This window comes from Prionailurus bengalensis, chromosome B2, assembly GCF_016509475.1.
Source record: "Prionailurus bengalensis isolate Pbe53 chromosome B2, Fcat_Pben_1.1_paternal_pri, whole genome shotgun sequence".
Taxonomy (NCBI): Eukaryota; Metazoa; Chordata; class Mammalia; order Carnivora; family Felidae; genus Prionailurus; species Prionailurus bengalensis.
In genome coordinates, this window is record NC_057349.1 from 13,600,978 (window position 1) to 13,614,548 (window position 13,571).

At 52.5% G+C, this 13,571-nt stretch overlaps 2 protein-coding genes across 5 annotated transcripts in view; one reads left to right on the top strand and one right to left on the bottom strand.

Moving 5' to 3' along the window:
* Positions 1-8,286, top strand: part of DTNBP1 (dystrobrevin binding protein 1) — a 133,020-nt gene extending 124,734 nt beyond the window's left edge. For both annotated transcript variants that reach the window (XM_043590776.1, XM_043590777.1), the window contains 2 exons: positions 6,655-6,798; positions 7,968-8,286. In XM_043590776.1, the coding sequence (XP_043446711.1) occupies positions 6,655-6,798; positions 7,968-8,167 (344 nt within the window). In that variant the 3' untranslated portion in view covers positions 8,168-8,286. The remainder of the gene's footprint in view (positions 1-6,654; positions 6,799-7,967) is intronic.
* Positions 8,287-8,712: 426 nt separating this feature from the next.
* JARID2 (jumonji and AT-rich interaction domain containing 2) overlaps positions 8,713-13,571 on the bottom strand; it is a 274,220-nt gene continuing 269,361 nt past the window's right edge. For all 3 annotated transcript variants that reach the window (XM_043590773.1, XM_043590775.1, XM_043590774.1), the window contains one exon: positions 8,713-10,704. In XM_043590773.1, the coding sequence (XP_043446708.1) occupies positions 10,522-10,704 (183 nt within the window). In that variant the 3' untranslated portion in view covers positions 8,713-10,521. The remainder of the gene's footprint in view (positions 10,705-13,571) is intronic.

Sequence of the window (13,571 nt, forward strand, 5' to 3'; positions counted from 1 at the left end):
ACACGGGGACCCTCCAGCTGGCGCGGTGGGGTGCCCGGCCAACTCTTGTTGGGCAGACATCAATGAAGTAGTAAGGAATTGAATTCTCACAGTTTGGGACACTTAAAAAATAACATTCCTCAAGTTTCCAAGAAGTCTTAGGCTCCTTTTTTTTAAGGTAAAAAAAAAAAAAACGGGAGTCAGGCATGTGTTGCCAATATGTGTGATTTTGAAAGCACTGAAGAAGAAAATTGGAGATTTGGGCTTTTTAGCTTTCTACTTCAGCCGGAGCTGGAAGAACATTCAGATAACAAATAGGCATCTCTCGGCGAGGCTCTTCAGAGCCATCCCTTAGACTTCCGGCCTGGCAAGTCCCACGTCCCCTTCTTACAGACTGTTCATCTCCAGGGATGAACGCGGGGATGTTTAACGTAGGAGAATCCGTCAAAGCAAAAAATCTCCATAGTGAATGTGGTATTTTGGCCTCATTCCACTACATCAGAAATAGCAGTGAATTTTTCTCACTTTCCAAAGCATCATTTTTTAATTAACAAAGGAATGGAAAGTTTTATCCAGCAAATTATCAGAGTAAAGGGTAAAGGGACACCCGTGATTCCTTGGATCAGGGTGAGGCTGGAAAACCCACGGAGCTGGGAGCATCAGGCACTTGAGGGGGCACGAGGCCACGCCAGCTCGCCAGGCAGCAGAGGGGACCTGGCACCCGCCACGCGCCCAGCAGTCCTAGTGCCATCAGGGCACGTGTAACCTGGTACGACCCTGACCCGGGTTTGGTCTTCCACCCGACATGACTCCTGTTTTCTTTGTTGCTGGGTGCTGGGGTATCTTGACAGATCACCTGGGAGACCCGCTGTTCCGTACGTGTGTGTGCCCACAGTTAGATCTCAGGCTCCCGTGGGTCCCTGCTGAACTGGCAGTTCGGCAAAGTCGAATCTTCTGGAGCCGGGGGCTGCGCCCTGTGCCGCGAGACACTCTTACTCAGGCCTCGGAAGTCCCCCAGTGGACCCAGTGCCCAGGACAGAGAGGGACGTGATGTCTGGGCTAGTGGTAAAATTAACAAAGTTAGAAGAGATGGAATTAGTAGATAAAACCGCACTAAACTAAAATTCATATAGCGTCCCCCAAGATACAATCCAGAATGCAGTAGTATCTCAAAACACAATTGCCAGCTTATGGTTTTAACTTTGTGTGATTGTCTCCCCGTGAGTGTTTTATTTAGAACTTTGAAATTTGGGGTGGCTCGGTCGGTTTAGTGTCCACCTCCTGATTTCGGCTCAGATCGTGATCCTAAGGGGTGGGATCGAGCCCCGTGTTGGGCTCCATGCTGAGCATTGAGCCTGCTTGAGATACTCTCTCTCTTCCCCTCTAAAAAATAAACAAAACCAAACCTCACTGTTGAGGACATTCTCTTATGTCTTCGTACATGTGATGAGAGTTTCTTTGGGGCAGTGGGCCTCAAACTTGAGCAAGCCTCAGTCACCAGGGGGGCTGTTCACATGGAGACTGGTCCCACCCCAGGGTTTCCGATCTAATAGGTTTGTGGTGGGGTCTGAGAGTTCACATTTCTAACAAGCTCCCAGGTAAAGGAACTCTTGAGGCAGTTGGACACTTTGAGAACTGCTTCTTGAGGGTGTATCACTGGGACAGTCATTAACGGAGTCGTTTGACGTGCTTATCTGTAATTTCACTAGATTCTGTCCGATTACCTGCCCAAGTCCCCCGTTGGTTTACGGTGCCCTAGCAGTGTGTATATGTGCCATCACTTATCTTTGTCAACACTGGGTAGTGCTGATATTTAAATTTTTGCCAATCTGTGAGTATGAAATGACCTCTTGTTTTTAATTTGCATATCCTTGATTGTCCATTTTCCTCCTGGTTGTCTGTCTTCCTTTATGGGGTCTTTTTTTTTTAATTTTTTTAAATGTTTTTATTTATTTTGAGACACAGCATGAGCAGGGGAGGGGCAGAGAGAAAGAGGGAGACACAGAATCCAAAGCAGGCTCCAGGCTCTGAGCTGTCAGCACAGAGCCCGATGTAGGGCTCAAACCCACGGACTGTGAGATCATGACCTGAGCTGAAGTCAGACGCCTAACTGACTGAGCCACCCAGACGCCCCCTTCCCCCCCGTCACTTATGGGGTCTGATGCTCGTGGTATTGGCCTTTACGGATTGTCATCTGAGGCAGTCACCTTCACTCAGTCCGTGGCTTATGGATTCTAGAGAGGCCTTTGCTAAATGTGTGTTTATTTCAACGTGATCGGCTCTACCCATTTTATTGCTAATGGTTTGTCCTTTTGTGTCTTGTTCAGGAAATCCTTCCCTCCAAGTATAAGCACACAAGTAGAGCTTGGCTGTAACTCCAAGTTCTAAGAACATTCTACTGTGTTTTATTCTTAAAGTTTCAGTGTTTCCCATTTTATAGTTGGCTGTTCAGTCCACCACCAGTTCGTTTTTCTGTGTGTGGGGAGGTAAGGACCCAAATTCAGTAACTTTGCCTCCACCCCAGCACTCTTTCCCCACTGGTTCTGGGTGTCTCCACTGCAGTACCCGGTGAGTCTTTTCTGGGCTCTCTTCTCTGTCTCTTTCTTCTGTTTGTCTAGCCTGGAGCCCAAACTCTACTATCTTCATTCTTCACTAAGCAGTGGCTCTCAACTGGGGGCGGTTTCGTCCCCTCGGGACATTTGGCGGAGTCCCCAGAGTTTTGCCTGCTGTGCTTGGGGCAGGGCTGTGCTGTTTGCATCTATCCGCTAGATGCAGGGATGCTGTTGGGCACCTGCCAATATACAGGACAGCCCTACAACAAAGAATGCTCTGGTCCAGAGTGTGGGTGCCTTGGCCGAGAAACCTTGTCTTACAGCAAGTCTTGCTGTGTGGTGTGCTGGAGCGATTCTTACACACCCCGAAACATGTTTATGCATTCTTTCTTGAGAGTTGCCTTGGCTATTCTTGGCTCTTTGTACTTATGTATAAATGTTACAGTCAGATTTGCAAGTTCTATGAAAACCCGTCCAGGCCTTGATTGTGGTTGTGTCGCTTCTGTGCCGAGGGAGCACCAGCCTCTTAGTGGTGCTGTAGGCAAGCCCTCCTCCCTGATTTCCCAAGCGCTGGGTAGAAGCAGCCTCAGACACTGCGGGGGCCGAGTAATTTCTCTGTGGGAAGAGTTGCCACCTGTTTTTCTCCACTAGGTACAAAGGTTTCCTATTTCTTGTCAATTTTAACAAGTTTTCCATGGAATCTGTCCGGTTGATCTGTAGTTCTCAAATGTGTTAGCATAACGTCCATAGTATCATTCTCAGCCTTTGTGGTATTTGGGTTGAAGTTTGCTTTTCCACCCCTCTCGGATCACTAATTTGTGCTGTTCATCCTTCATGGTGAGTCTTACACAGAACAGTCATCTTTAAGTGTTTTCTTAAAGACCCAACTTTTAGCTTTGTTGTTGCTATCGTATAGCTCATTAGTTTCTCTTCCTTAGTGCTGGGCATCTTCGGTGGCGGTTTTGTTTTTTGTTTTTTTCCCTTGGTTTTGGTCTAATTTGACTGGGCTTGGTTTTCAGCATTCTTGTCTGAATAAGGCATTCAAAGCTATGAACTTTCTACAAGGGTAACGTTCACCACTTCTTAACAGAATTCTACAAGTTCTGACAAGTAAGTTTCTTCCTGGGTTTTTTAGATTTTCCATTACAATTTCTTACTTGACTTGTGACCTGTTTAGAAGTGTTTTTAAATAATGCGTGAAGTTGTTTCTAGTTACCTTTTGTTCCTGATTTCTCATAAACTTCATTGTGGTTGTTGCAGAATGGGTTTTTGATTTTTTTTTTTTAATTCAAGACTTAGAGTTTTCCTACATGTTTTCTGTGTACTTGAGGGTAAGATTCTAAATGATAGGGTTCTGTGTGTACCTGTTCCACCAAGATCATAAGTTGGGCTGTTTATTCTCTATTATTGAATTGTATAGTTTATTATCAAAGAGGTGTATTAAACCATTCTTCCCAGGGTTATGGATCGGTTAGATCTTCCTTGTCACTCTGCCATTCTTTAAACACCGCCACAAATTATATGTCACACAAATTTCGAATTGTCCTCCAGGCAAACTGAAACTTTATTAAATCACTAAGTACTATTTATTTCAATATTTTTGTTTTCCCTTAAAGTCTGTTTTGTTTCCTATCAATATTGCTATGTCAGGGGCACCTGGCTGGCTCGGTTAAGTGTCTGACTCGATTTTGGCTTAGGTCACCATCTCTCAAGTTGGTGAGATCAAGGCCTGTGTTTATCTGCCTGACAGTGTGGAGCCTGCTTAGGATTCTCTCTCTCCCTCCCCCTGCTTGCCCTCTTTGTCTCTCAAATAAACTTTAAAGAAATGTTGCTAGGTCAGCTTTCTTCTTCGAGTTAATTATGTAACTACTTAAGCTTTTGTTTGTTTCTTTTAATTTAATGTCCTTATGTTTTGGGAGTGTCTCCAATAAACTAGACATAGCGAGATTTTTATCACTTTAATTCAGTCTTCTAATCTGTTAACTGGAAAATCCGACTCATCTACATTTACTGTGATTACTGACACACGGCTTCATTACTACCTTTCTTGGTACTGTTCCCATGCCTTTTTAATCCGGTTTTGCGTTCTCTTCGGTTTTAAATCCTACTCCTGCCCTTTTCCAAAGGATGGGACAGACGGAAATGAAAGGGAGCCTGCGTGCCTTTCAAAACTGCAGTCAGAGCAAGGCCAACCGCCAGAACAGAAAACCTGCCGCTTGCCTGACTTCTGGTGGCCCGGCAGTCGCACACAAGCCCCCACGGGGCCCACGACTGACCGGTGGCAGTGTCCCCTGACCAGTCAGCCTGGAGAAGCTTCGGGACGCCGCCCCGTTGGTACCCCTCGCGGTATCGAGACCAGTCGGGCCGTGAAGCAGCGCAGTGACTCCGCGTGGCAGTGGCCCCGGGCCTGCACCCCACCCGAGTCCACACCACGTGGCTTTCATGCCTCTACTTCGAGGAGTCACCTCAGCTACAGTAAGCTTCCCCCTGCGAAGAACAGAAACTACATGCTTTCTTATTTTAGCGCTGGCCTTGAACGAGGTTGTGCCTAAGACCGTCAGCTCCTCCCCTTCCGCTGCCGGAATGGGGTCTTACATCGCGATGGCTCTCGGCCCCCCGCCCCGCCCTCCCGCGAGCTCCCAGTCACCCACCTCCTGCATCCTGGGCCCGACCTCCTGGACTCTGTGCCTGTGGCGAGAGTAGGTTTGTGGTGACGAGCTGTCTGCGCTCGTAGCTGATGCTCGATCTTAAATGCCATTTAATGTTACATAATTTTAGAAATGGCATTTATCTCACCTCTTTGAACTTATTCCATTGTCTTCGTATATTGTTGTCGAGAAGCCGTCAATCTAATTATTTCCTTCTCTTCCCTCTCGTGCCCTCTCTCTGACGTTCCCCAGCTCCACTGCAGGTGATGTAGGGGAGGATTTCTTTCATCTGTCTTCCTTGGAATAGATTTTTGCTTCCTAAATCTGGGACGTCACATCTTCCAGCAAGTCTGGGAGAAAATCAGCCTCTTTGTCCGTGTCCCCCACCATCTCTTCTTGTCTCAGAACTGGGACAGTGCTGCGGGTTTGCATTTTCCGTCTGTTTCTGCGCCCTACGGTCTTATTCATTCTTCCTAATTTGTTTGGCCCTAGTCCCTAACCATCGGTTTAATACCGGCCCACAGTTTTACATTTCAGTGATTAAAACGTTCCTATCTGAAAGTCGTTTGGCTGGTTTTTTATTCCATCTTTAAGGTCATTAAAATGCGTAAAGTCATTTGAATTCTCAGTAAAGGGTGTTACACGGAGCTCCTTTCTGCTGACCTTTGCTCCGAGTGACGGACCGGTTCCCACCGTGTGCTGTAGACTCTGGACTGGGCTGAGTTTATGTTTTTATATCACTGTGAGGCCCAGGGCGAAGGGGGCCTCCACGTCCAGAAATAATTTCTTTCTGCCAGGGACGGTCATGCCTGGGGTGACCACGTCGATTGGCTCGTTGTTTTCTGGACCACAGAGGTAGCTGGAATATGGGCTCCAGACCCAGGGACTGCCCTCCCCCAGGGCCCCGGCTGGTGGACCCCTCCTGGTATTGATGTCCTTTTGCTCCTGGGCCAATTTTACTTTTCTCTTTCACCACAGAGAGCTCGTGCTCCCCACTCACCAGCATGCAGCTGCCCAAAGCTTGTCTGCTTTTCAGATCAAAGACTAGAGAGATGTCATAAGGGCAGTGACAGCTTCCCCGGGAAGCTCGATAAAGTCTGGGGGCCTCTGCACATAGAAGGCAAAGCTGTGTCGGCAGGGAGGTAACGAACCTCCTACTGCTGCGGGGATGTGTTTCTCGGGACCCTGCTCCCCGCAGCCACGGGCTGCTTCGTGCAGAAACGGGTCGTGTTCCGCACCTGCAGGCCGAGGGCTGGGGGTGAATGGAACAGCTGGAAGGGGCCCACGTAATAGCAGCCAAGGCCGGTCTAGGGTGGAGTCACAGGGCCCGGCTGGGGTGTGTCATTTTCTGTCTTAGAAAGTCTGGAGTAGCGGGAGAGATTTCATACCTGGAGAACATACGTAGTTAACTGATGCACTTGAAGGGTTACTGAGGACCAACAGGATCATTCCTTCTCGTGCCCGTCTCTTCCCAGAGCCCATGGGCAGCATGTCGTCCATGGAGGTGAACATCGACATGCTGGAGCAGATGGACCTCATGGACGTGTCTGACCAGGAGGCCCTGGACGTCTTTTTGAACTCCGGCAGCGAAGACACCGCCGTGCCGTCTCCGGCCGCAGGTGGGGGCGACAGCCTGGCATGATGTCTGTCACACGTCCGCCATCTCCCTCCAGAGGGAGGATCCTGGACGCCCAGGGCCAGTCTCTAAGTTCTGCCTCTTGTCCCGCCACTTGTGGGCTCACGGCGGTGGGGAGGGAGCCTCTGGTTGGTCCGTGGTGAACCTCTCCCAGCTTGTGAGTGCTCGGCCCAGATTCGTCCAGGGACCGCGCAGTCGGACCCAGGTCATACTTCTTCCTCGGGCTCAGAAGGCCTCTGGGAGTTAGGCTGTAAGGCCTGGAACTTGGGGCTCACCTTCAGCACCCCCTCCCCTCCCCGTGCTGCCCTTCCCCCCCCTCCCTCCCTCCACAGGTGGTCACTTGACCTTTCGCTCAGCTTGGGCTCATAGTTTAAGAGTTAAGTCGCCACCCTTCAGGCACTTGATCTCCATTTACTGCCTTCCCCAAATTGCGATTCATGGAAGGCCAGTAGAAATTTTCCAAGGCCCCCCTCTGCCCGGGCCCAATTTAAGTCTGGGACAAGCCCTGCAAGGTGGGGGCAGGGTTGTCTCATATGCACATCCTTGCTACGAAAGCACTTCTGTTCTTCCACAGGCGCAGAAAGGGAAAGGCTCAGACCAGGGTCACGGCGCTACTAGGCCCCCTTCCTGCGAAGCCCACCTCCAGTTTTCCTGTCCACTTGTGTTTCCTCTACCTTCTCCCCGAGGCAGCGCTCTCCCCCTCCCCGCCGTCCGGGGCTGGGGCAGGGCAGTCCAGAGAGTGCCTGGCGCTTTCCAGGAGTCAGGGACAGACAGACTGGGGTTTAGGACCTTCTTCAGTTCCCCTGAACTTGGAGAACTGCTACAAGATCGGTGAGACCGGCGCCCAGAGAAAAACTCCCCGAATTACTTGCCAGGACATGTCCTGATGGCCGAGGTTCCTGGGCTGCTCCTCAAAGCAAGGCGGCCTGTGCCTCTGGCGGTTTCTCTCAGAAGCCACCCCGGGCGGCCGGAGGGTCCACTCAGGGTCCCCGGCGCCACCTGCCCTCGCGGAGACAGGCAGCCGGGTTCTGCGGCCCCCGGGGCCACCGGAACCAACGCCGCGCGCCCTTCTGTTCTGCGCACGTGGGTGGCCGGGTGGGGGGAGGCCTCTCCAGCACAACTTCCGTGGCAGCTTCTCTGTTGTGTTTGCAGGGCCCGAAGCGGGCGGCGGGCCGAACGAAGTCACCCTCCAGGTTCCCAGGCCCTCCGCGTCGCGAGCCGAGCCGCCGTCCTCACCGTCCGCGCAGGCCCCCGGCGACGGCGTTGAGTCCCCCGTCGTCCAGTCCGACGAGGAGGGAGTGGAGGTGGACACGGCCCTCGCCACCCTGCACACCGACGACAGTGACTCGTAGGTGTGCGCGCCCCGCCCTGGAGGCAGGTGCCGTCCCCGAGGCTCCTGGTCGTGACGCGGTTGCCGCCGGCGCAAGGCCCTGACTGTACGAACCGCTGACAATAAAGCTTGCGGACTTCACCCCGCCAGGGTACAAAGCCAGTTTGTGCGGAAGGGCTTCGAATTCCAGTTTGTACAGCAGGGAGGGTGTCCACGCGGGCCGCTCCCGCGATCCTGAGTCCGTCCTCCCGAGCGTGGCCGTAGCCGGCCCCCGAAACGGCCACCGCACACGATCCACTCCACTGCTCCCTCCTTCCTCCTGCTGAGGAGCGGGTCGCACGCAGGGTCCCCTTGGCCACCACTGGTAGTCCGGAGCCTAGTGAGGGAGGGCGGCCCGGCCTGCTGTCGCGTCCCACGACGTGCCACTGGCCGGCGGGCGCAGGGAGTGAGAGCTAAGCCGCTTCCGTGGGGCCTAAGCGGCGGGGTTTCCGAGAACCACCTGCAGACAGAAAGGGGGGGGGGGGGGTCGCAGCCCTCTGCCCGTTCACCGGAAAACAGAGACCAAGCTCAAAAAAACTTCGTTTTTATTATTAAACCTTGTAGTACAAACCTGAAAAGTAAACAAAAACTGGCAATAAACAACATGAAGTCTTCCCTCCCGCGGGAGGAGTGCAGAGCAGCGCTAATAAATTAAATGTCAAACTGTAAGCCATAGGCAGAAGTTTACTGTCAAAAAGAGGGAAAGTACACAGCAAGGCCATAAAAACCGGACAACCACATTGGAAAACACGTGACTCTGTTTATGTAATTGTTAAATATTCCAAAAACAGTTCAGTCTTCTGCAACAACAACCGACAAAGTGTATCACAGGACGCTCCCGACAGTCCCACTGGCAAGCTCAGTGCGTATGAGTAGCTACGGGCTCGATGGATCCAATTACGAAACAAAGGACAGCTCGTGAAAACAGTTCCCTTTTTTATTCCACACGTACTGTACACACAACCGGAGAAGGGCAACAGCTACTCCATTATTATTTTGTTGTTGTTGTTCAGTGATGTAAGCAGCACTTATAAATGTTACAAGAAAAACCCTGTAAGCATCCAATCCACCCGATGAAGAAACGGAAACGTAAGGCTTTTCTTCATCTTGTCCTCGCACCCTCCCCACCCCCCACCGAGAAAAAGGCTCAAGTATTTAAAACAATTTACAGGCGTATGTACAAAAGGGATGGGATTCTTTTTTTTTCTTTTTTTTTTCTTTTTTGTTACAACATGAAGAGAAAAAATAGACAAGATGAGCGCAAATGCATTTTCACATTCAGAAAGAACTGCAGACCTCCTAGTGGCTCTAAGTGTGACCGTCAACGAAACGAGTTTAGAAAGAAAGATTAATGCTGACTTGTGAAGGTGTAAACCAAGCAGTGACATGAAGACGGAATGTTAGAGAGATTGCACGTCTAGGACAAAGAAGCACTTTCGGCTTCGATCGCTTTTTTTTTCCTTTTTTTTTTGTGGTTTTTTTTTTTTTCTTAAGGATGCTATTGAAGGGTTTTTTGATAAAGTAGCCAACAGCACCAAAAAATAACAGAATGGATTTCCTAATGAAATCAGGCACAGGTTTCCCTCACGTGACCCCTCCAAGGCAGGCAGTCTGCTTTCTTCTCTCGCTCTCCTCTTTCCCTTAAACAGATGCATAGAGATGTGCTGGTAAAGAGAACCTCGTCGTCCGCTTCCGCATTTTGCCTCGGGTTAGGAAACAACGTCCGCCTTCAGCTGCCATAACCGCCCAAAGAAACAAAATGGGGGTTCTCCGGTTTTAAAAATTACAAACTCATTTTGCACATGACAGAAGAAAAGACAGCCAAAGTAAAGCCATTTCTTTTCAAGTTTTGTGTGTGTGTGTGTGTGTCTCCTATCCCTTTTCCTCTCTAGAAAAATCTGCTCACATGACTGGTTTTTTAAAATTTGTTCTCCAAACTTCACCCTCTTCGAAAATGGGTTAAAAAAGCCTTTTTTCCCCCCAAGTTACCAAAAAAAACCAAAACAAAAACAAAAAACAAAAAAACCAAAACAAAACAAAAAACCAAAAAGGCTTTTTTCAGCCACAGGGGCGATACAAATTAATACAGCCCCCTCAAGGGTTTTTAAAACAGTGAATATACGGCAGTTTCCAAAATCTGACTGCAGTATCTAGGTATTCTAAGTACAAAAAAAAGTTCAACAGTTTAATGCTAAAACAAAATTAGTTCTCTAAAACCAGAAGAAAATCTTCTTTAGAGCTAGTGCAAAGACAGCTTGTATCCTACAGCAAGTACTCCAAACTAGAATATCATAATTACAAAAAAATATATATCGATCGACACGGGTGTTGGCATCTTCACGACGAGCTCGAAGCACTTCGGGGGGAACCGGAGGAGGAAAGCCGGGGTGGCGGCACGTCCACGGTCGCCCTCTTGCGGGGCCCTCTTTTCGGTGTGGGTTTGCCGAGACGGTTCTCGATGCTGCCATTCTTACCAGACACTTTGCCGCAGATCTGATTGACCAGACTGATGATCTGCTCCTGTTTCCGGGAGAGAGGAAGACAATTAACAGACCAGAAGCACGCGATCCCAGACCCCTCCCGGGGTGACGCTCACCACCACAGCACAGGACCGGGGGGCCACGGAGTGCTGCCCCCCGGAGGCGATTCACAGACACTGGGAGAAGCGATTCTGAGGCGGCGGCTCGGGAACCGGGCCGAACGATCCTTGAGAACCAGGCCCCTAACCTGGCCCCTAAAGCGGGCCCTTTGCTTCTCACAGACACACCTGCCACTTCATGGCCGGGAGGAATGAGGGGCAGAGCACCTGCCGCAACGCGCATCCTAGCCTCCGAGCCCCCACCACGGCACCGCCCCGCGGCCGGCAGGGTCACTGAAATCCCTTAAGTCCTACAGCTGTACCCAGTACGTTGTGTCCCTCGCTCCGGAGCCTGGGCCACCCAAACAGCAAGAGCGGGTCACCGTCCCGCGGCCACACGACCCAGCCACCCGGGAGACGGCCTCCGTGCGCGGACAGGGTAACGGGGCTGCCCACACCAGCACGCAGGGGCAGGGCTGCAGGGGGGCTGGGCTCTGCCTGCCCCCGAGGCTCACGGGGGCGTCCCAGAGGCTTCTTGCCCCGAAGAGGACAAGTGCCTAGGGCGGTGTCATTCCAGCTGCCCGGGCACTCGAGCCTTCCTTCACCTGGCCTTGCAGATAAATACACGTGTCTACTTCTGGGTATTTCTGGCATCCCCTCCTCGGGGAAGGGAGATGATTAGCAAGCATCCTTAAAGTCAACCAAGGGAACCATTTTGCTGTCAGAACCATGCAGTTTTACGAGAAACCGTGGAGGGAAATACCAAAATGGCATATGGCCAGACCTTTCAGAAGCACCTGCTCTGGACCAGGGTCAGAGGGAACCATGTGGACACAGGCGGGGGCGAGGAGGGGGGTTGCTTATCCTTCACTCAAAGGCCTGGGGTTCACCTGAGTCCGAAGCTGGCCCTCCCACAACAGGAGCCTCTCCTCACGGAAGTGGAAGGTGTTAAAGGCGAAGAAGTGAAAACCGTGTGGGAAGAAAGTGAAAAGCACCCTAGAAGCAACAGGGCCTCCCGTCTGCGCAAACGCTGTCTGTGGCCATTTGTTCAAGCACTTATGATAAACTTGCTAAAGGAAGATAAATAGGTGAGCTGCTTTAAAACCTGTGGCTTAAGCTTTCGGGGCAGCACGGGCCGGGCAGGGCCCTGCCTACGCCCTGCGGCTCCCTCGGCCGGCCCGGGGGGCTCGGACCCGGGATCTGTGCGCCCCAAACACCGGGCCTTCCAACCAGAGCTGCGGTGCCCTCACAAGGCACTTCTGAAACCCAGCCAAGAACCAGAAATTACAGAGTTAAAAAGCACACAGCTTAAAGAAGGAGCGGATTCAGAGTCTCATTTACTAAAATTAGTCCAGTGACAAAGTAGGCAGCTTCTATGCCCTTTTCTCTTAATCATCAAAGTGATTAAGCTTCACACAGACCCTACAGATGGCATTCTCTGTCCCATATTCCGGTCACAAAAGACAATGGGCTACAATGGAAGAACCCAGATTTTGTAGAGCCTGAAACCCTGAGGGCGAAGCCCCCCAGCATGTGGGCGGCACCCGCGGGCTGACCGTGCTGTTCTGACTCCCTGCTGAGGGTGTCTTTGTCACGGGCTCTGACGTCCGCGGGTACAGCGGAGCAGCAGGGCGCGCAGGGCGGTTATGCCTTCACGACACACAAGCTTATTACCGCCACCGACCCGCAGCCTGAGCCCCCACAGATGCGCCACCACGCCCTCCAGAGTCCTGCCCAGAGCAGAGACGTGTGACGCCAAACGTGGTCACCTCACCCAGGACCCACCCCCACTGAGATCTGGGTGCGGGGGCCTGCGGGACAGAGGGGCCCGCGGCAGATACAGCCCTGGGGGCGGTGCCCTGCTGGGGGCCGGGGAGGGCCTGGTCCAAGGGTGTGTGCAGCCGCCCAGGGTAGGGGACACAGCACCACAGTGATCTGAAGGGTGACCCCCCCCCCCCCGCCCTCAAGAAATGTTCCGGGTCAGTCAAGACGTGAGACACGTCCTCCAGTCGCCGCTCAAGCGACTGCCCAGCAGCCCAAAGCGTTCATGCTGGACGTGCCAGAAAGTCACCGAGGCGCGGGCCCGCTGCTCGCTGCGGGGACAGCCCTGGCCCAGTGGCACCTGCTCTCCGTGCCAGCTGACGGACACCGCCAACCGAGCGCGCAAGCGAGGGCTTCGGATGGAGTCTGCCTCTGCAGACGACCGGGGACTCAGCGAGACAGGGGCCATCAGGGGACCGTGAGGCGCGACGCCCCGGACCAGAGCGGAAGCACAGAAGTGGCGAGAACTGGCTGGACTGGCACTTATACAAAGCTGGAACGGGATCTGGGGAGCTGGATGCAGAAAGACAAGACTTCATGTTTCAGCCCAGGGCCCTTGGATGAGGACCCAGAGCCGCCCCCTGGCCTCGTGCGCGGCAGCCCTGCCAGGAGCCCAGCAATGGCTTGTGTCAGATGCTCCGCGTTCTTGACCTGATGTTGGTTACACGGGAGTTTCTATGGAGACGAAAGATGCCGGGCACGGTCTGCAGCACTTCCAGGAGTGACTCAAGGCGTCCGCGCCCCCACGTGCCCCCTACCCCCACCCTAGCCCCGGGCAGATGGTGCAGTCACGAGGGTCATCGGCGCCAGGTGTCGGTCACCAGTGCAGCGGGATTCTCGGCAGACCCCGAGCTCCTCCTCGCACTGACCCCCACCCTGGTGGCTGCTCGCTGTTGGGGTTACCCCGGCAGGCAAAGTGCACCGCTATGGGAGGTGGTGGCCGAGGGGGTTCTGCAGGGCTGCAGCGAGGAAGGCTGTCTGACCCTGG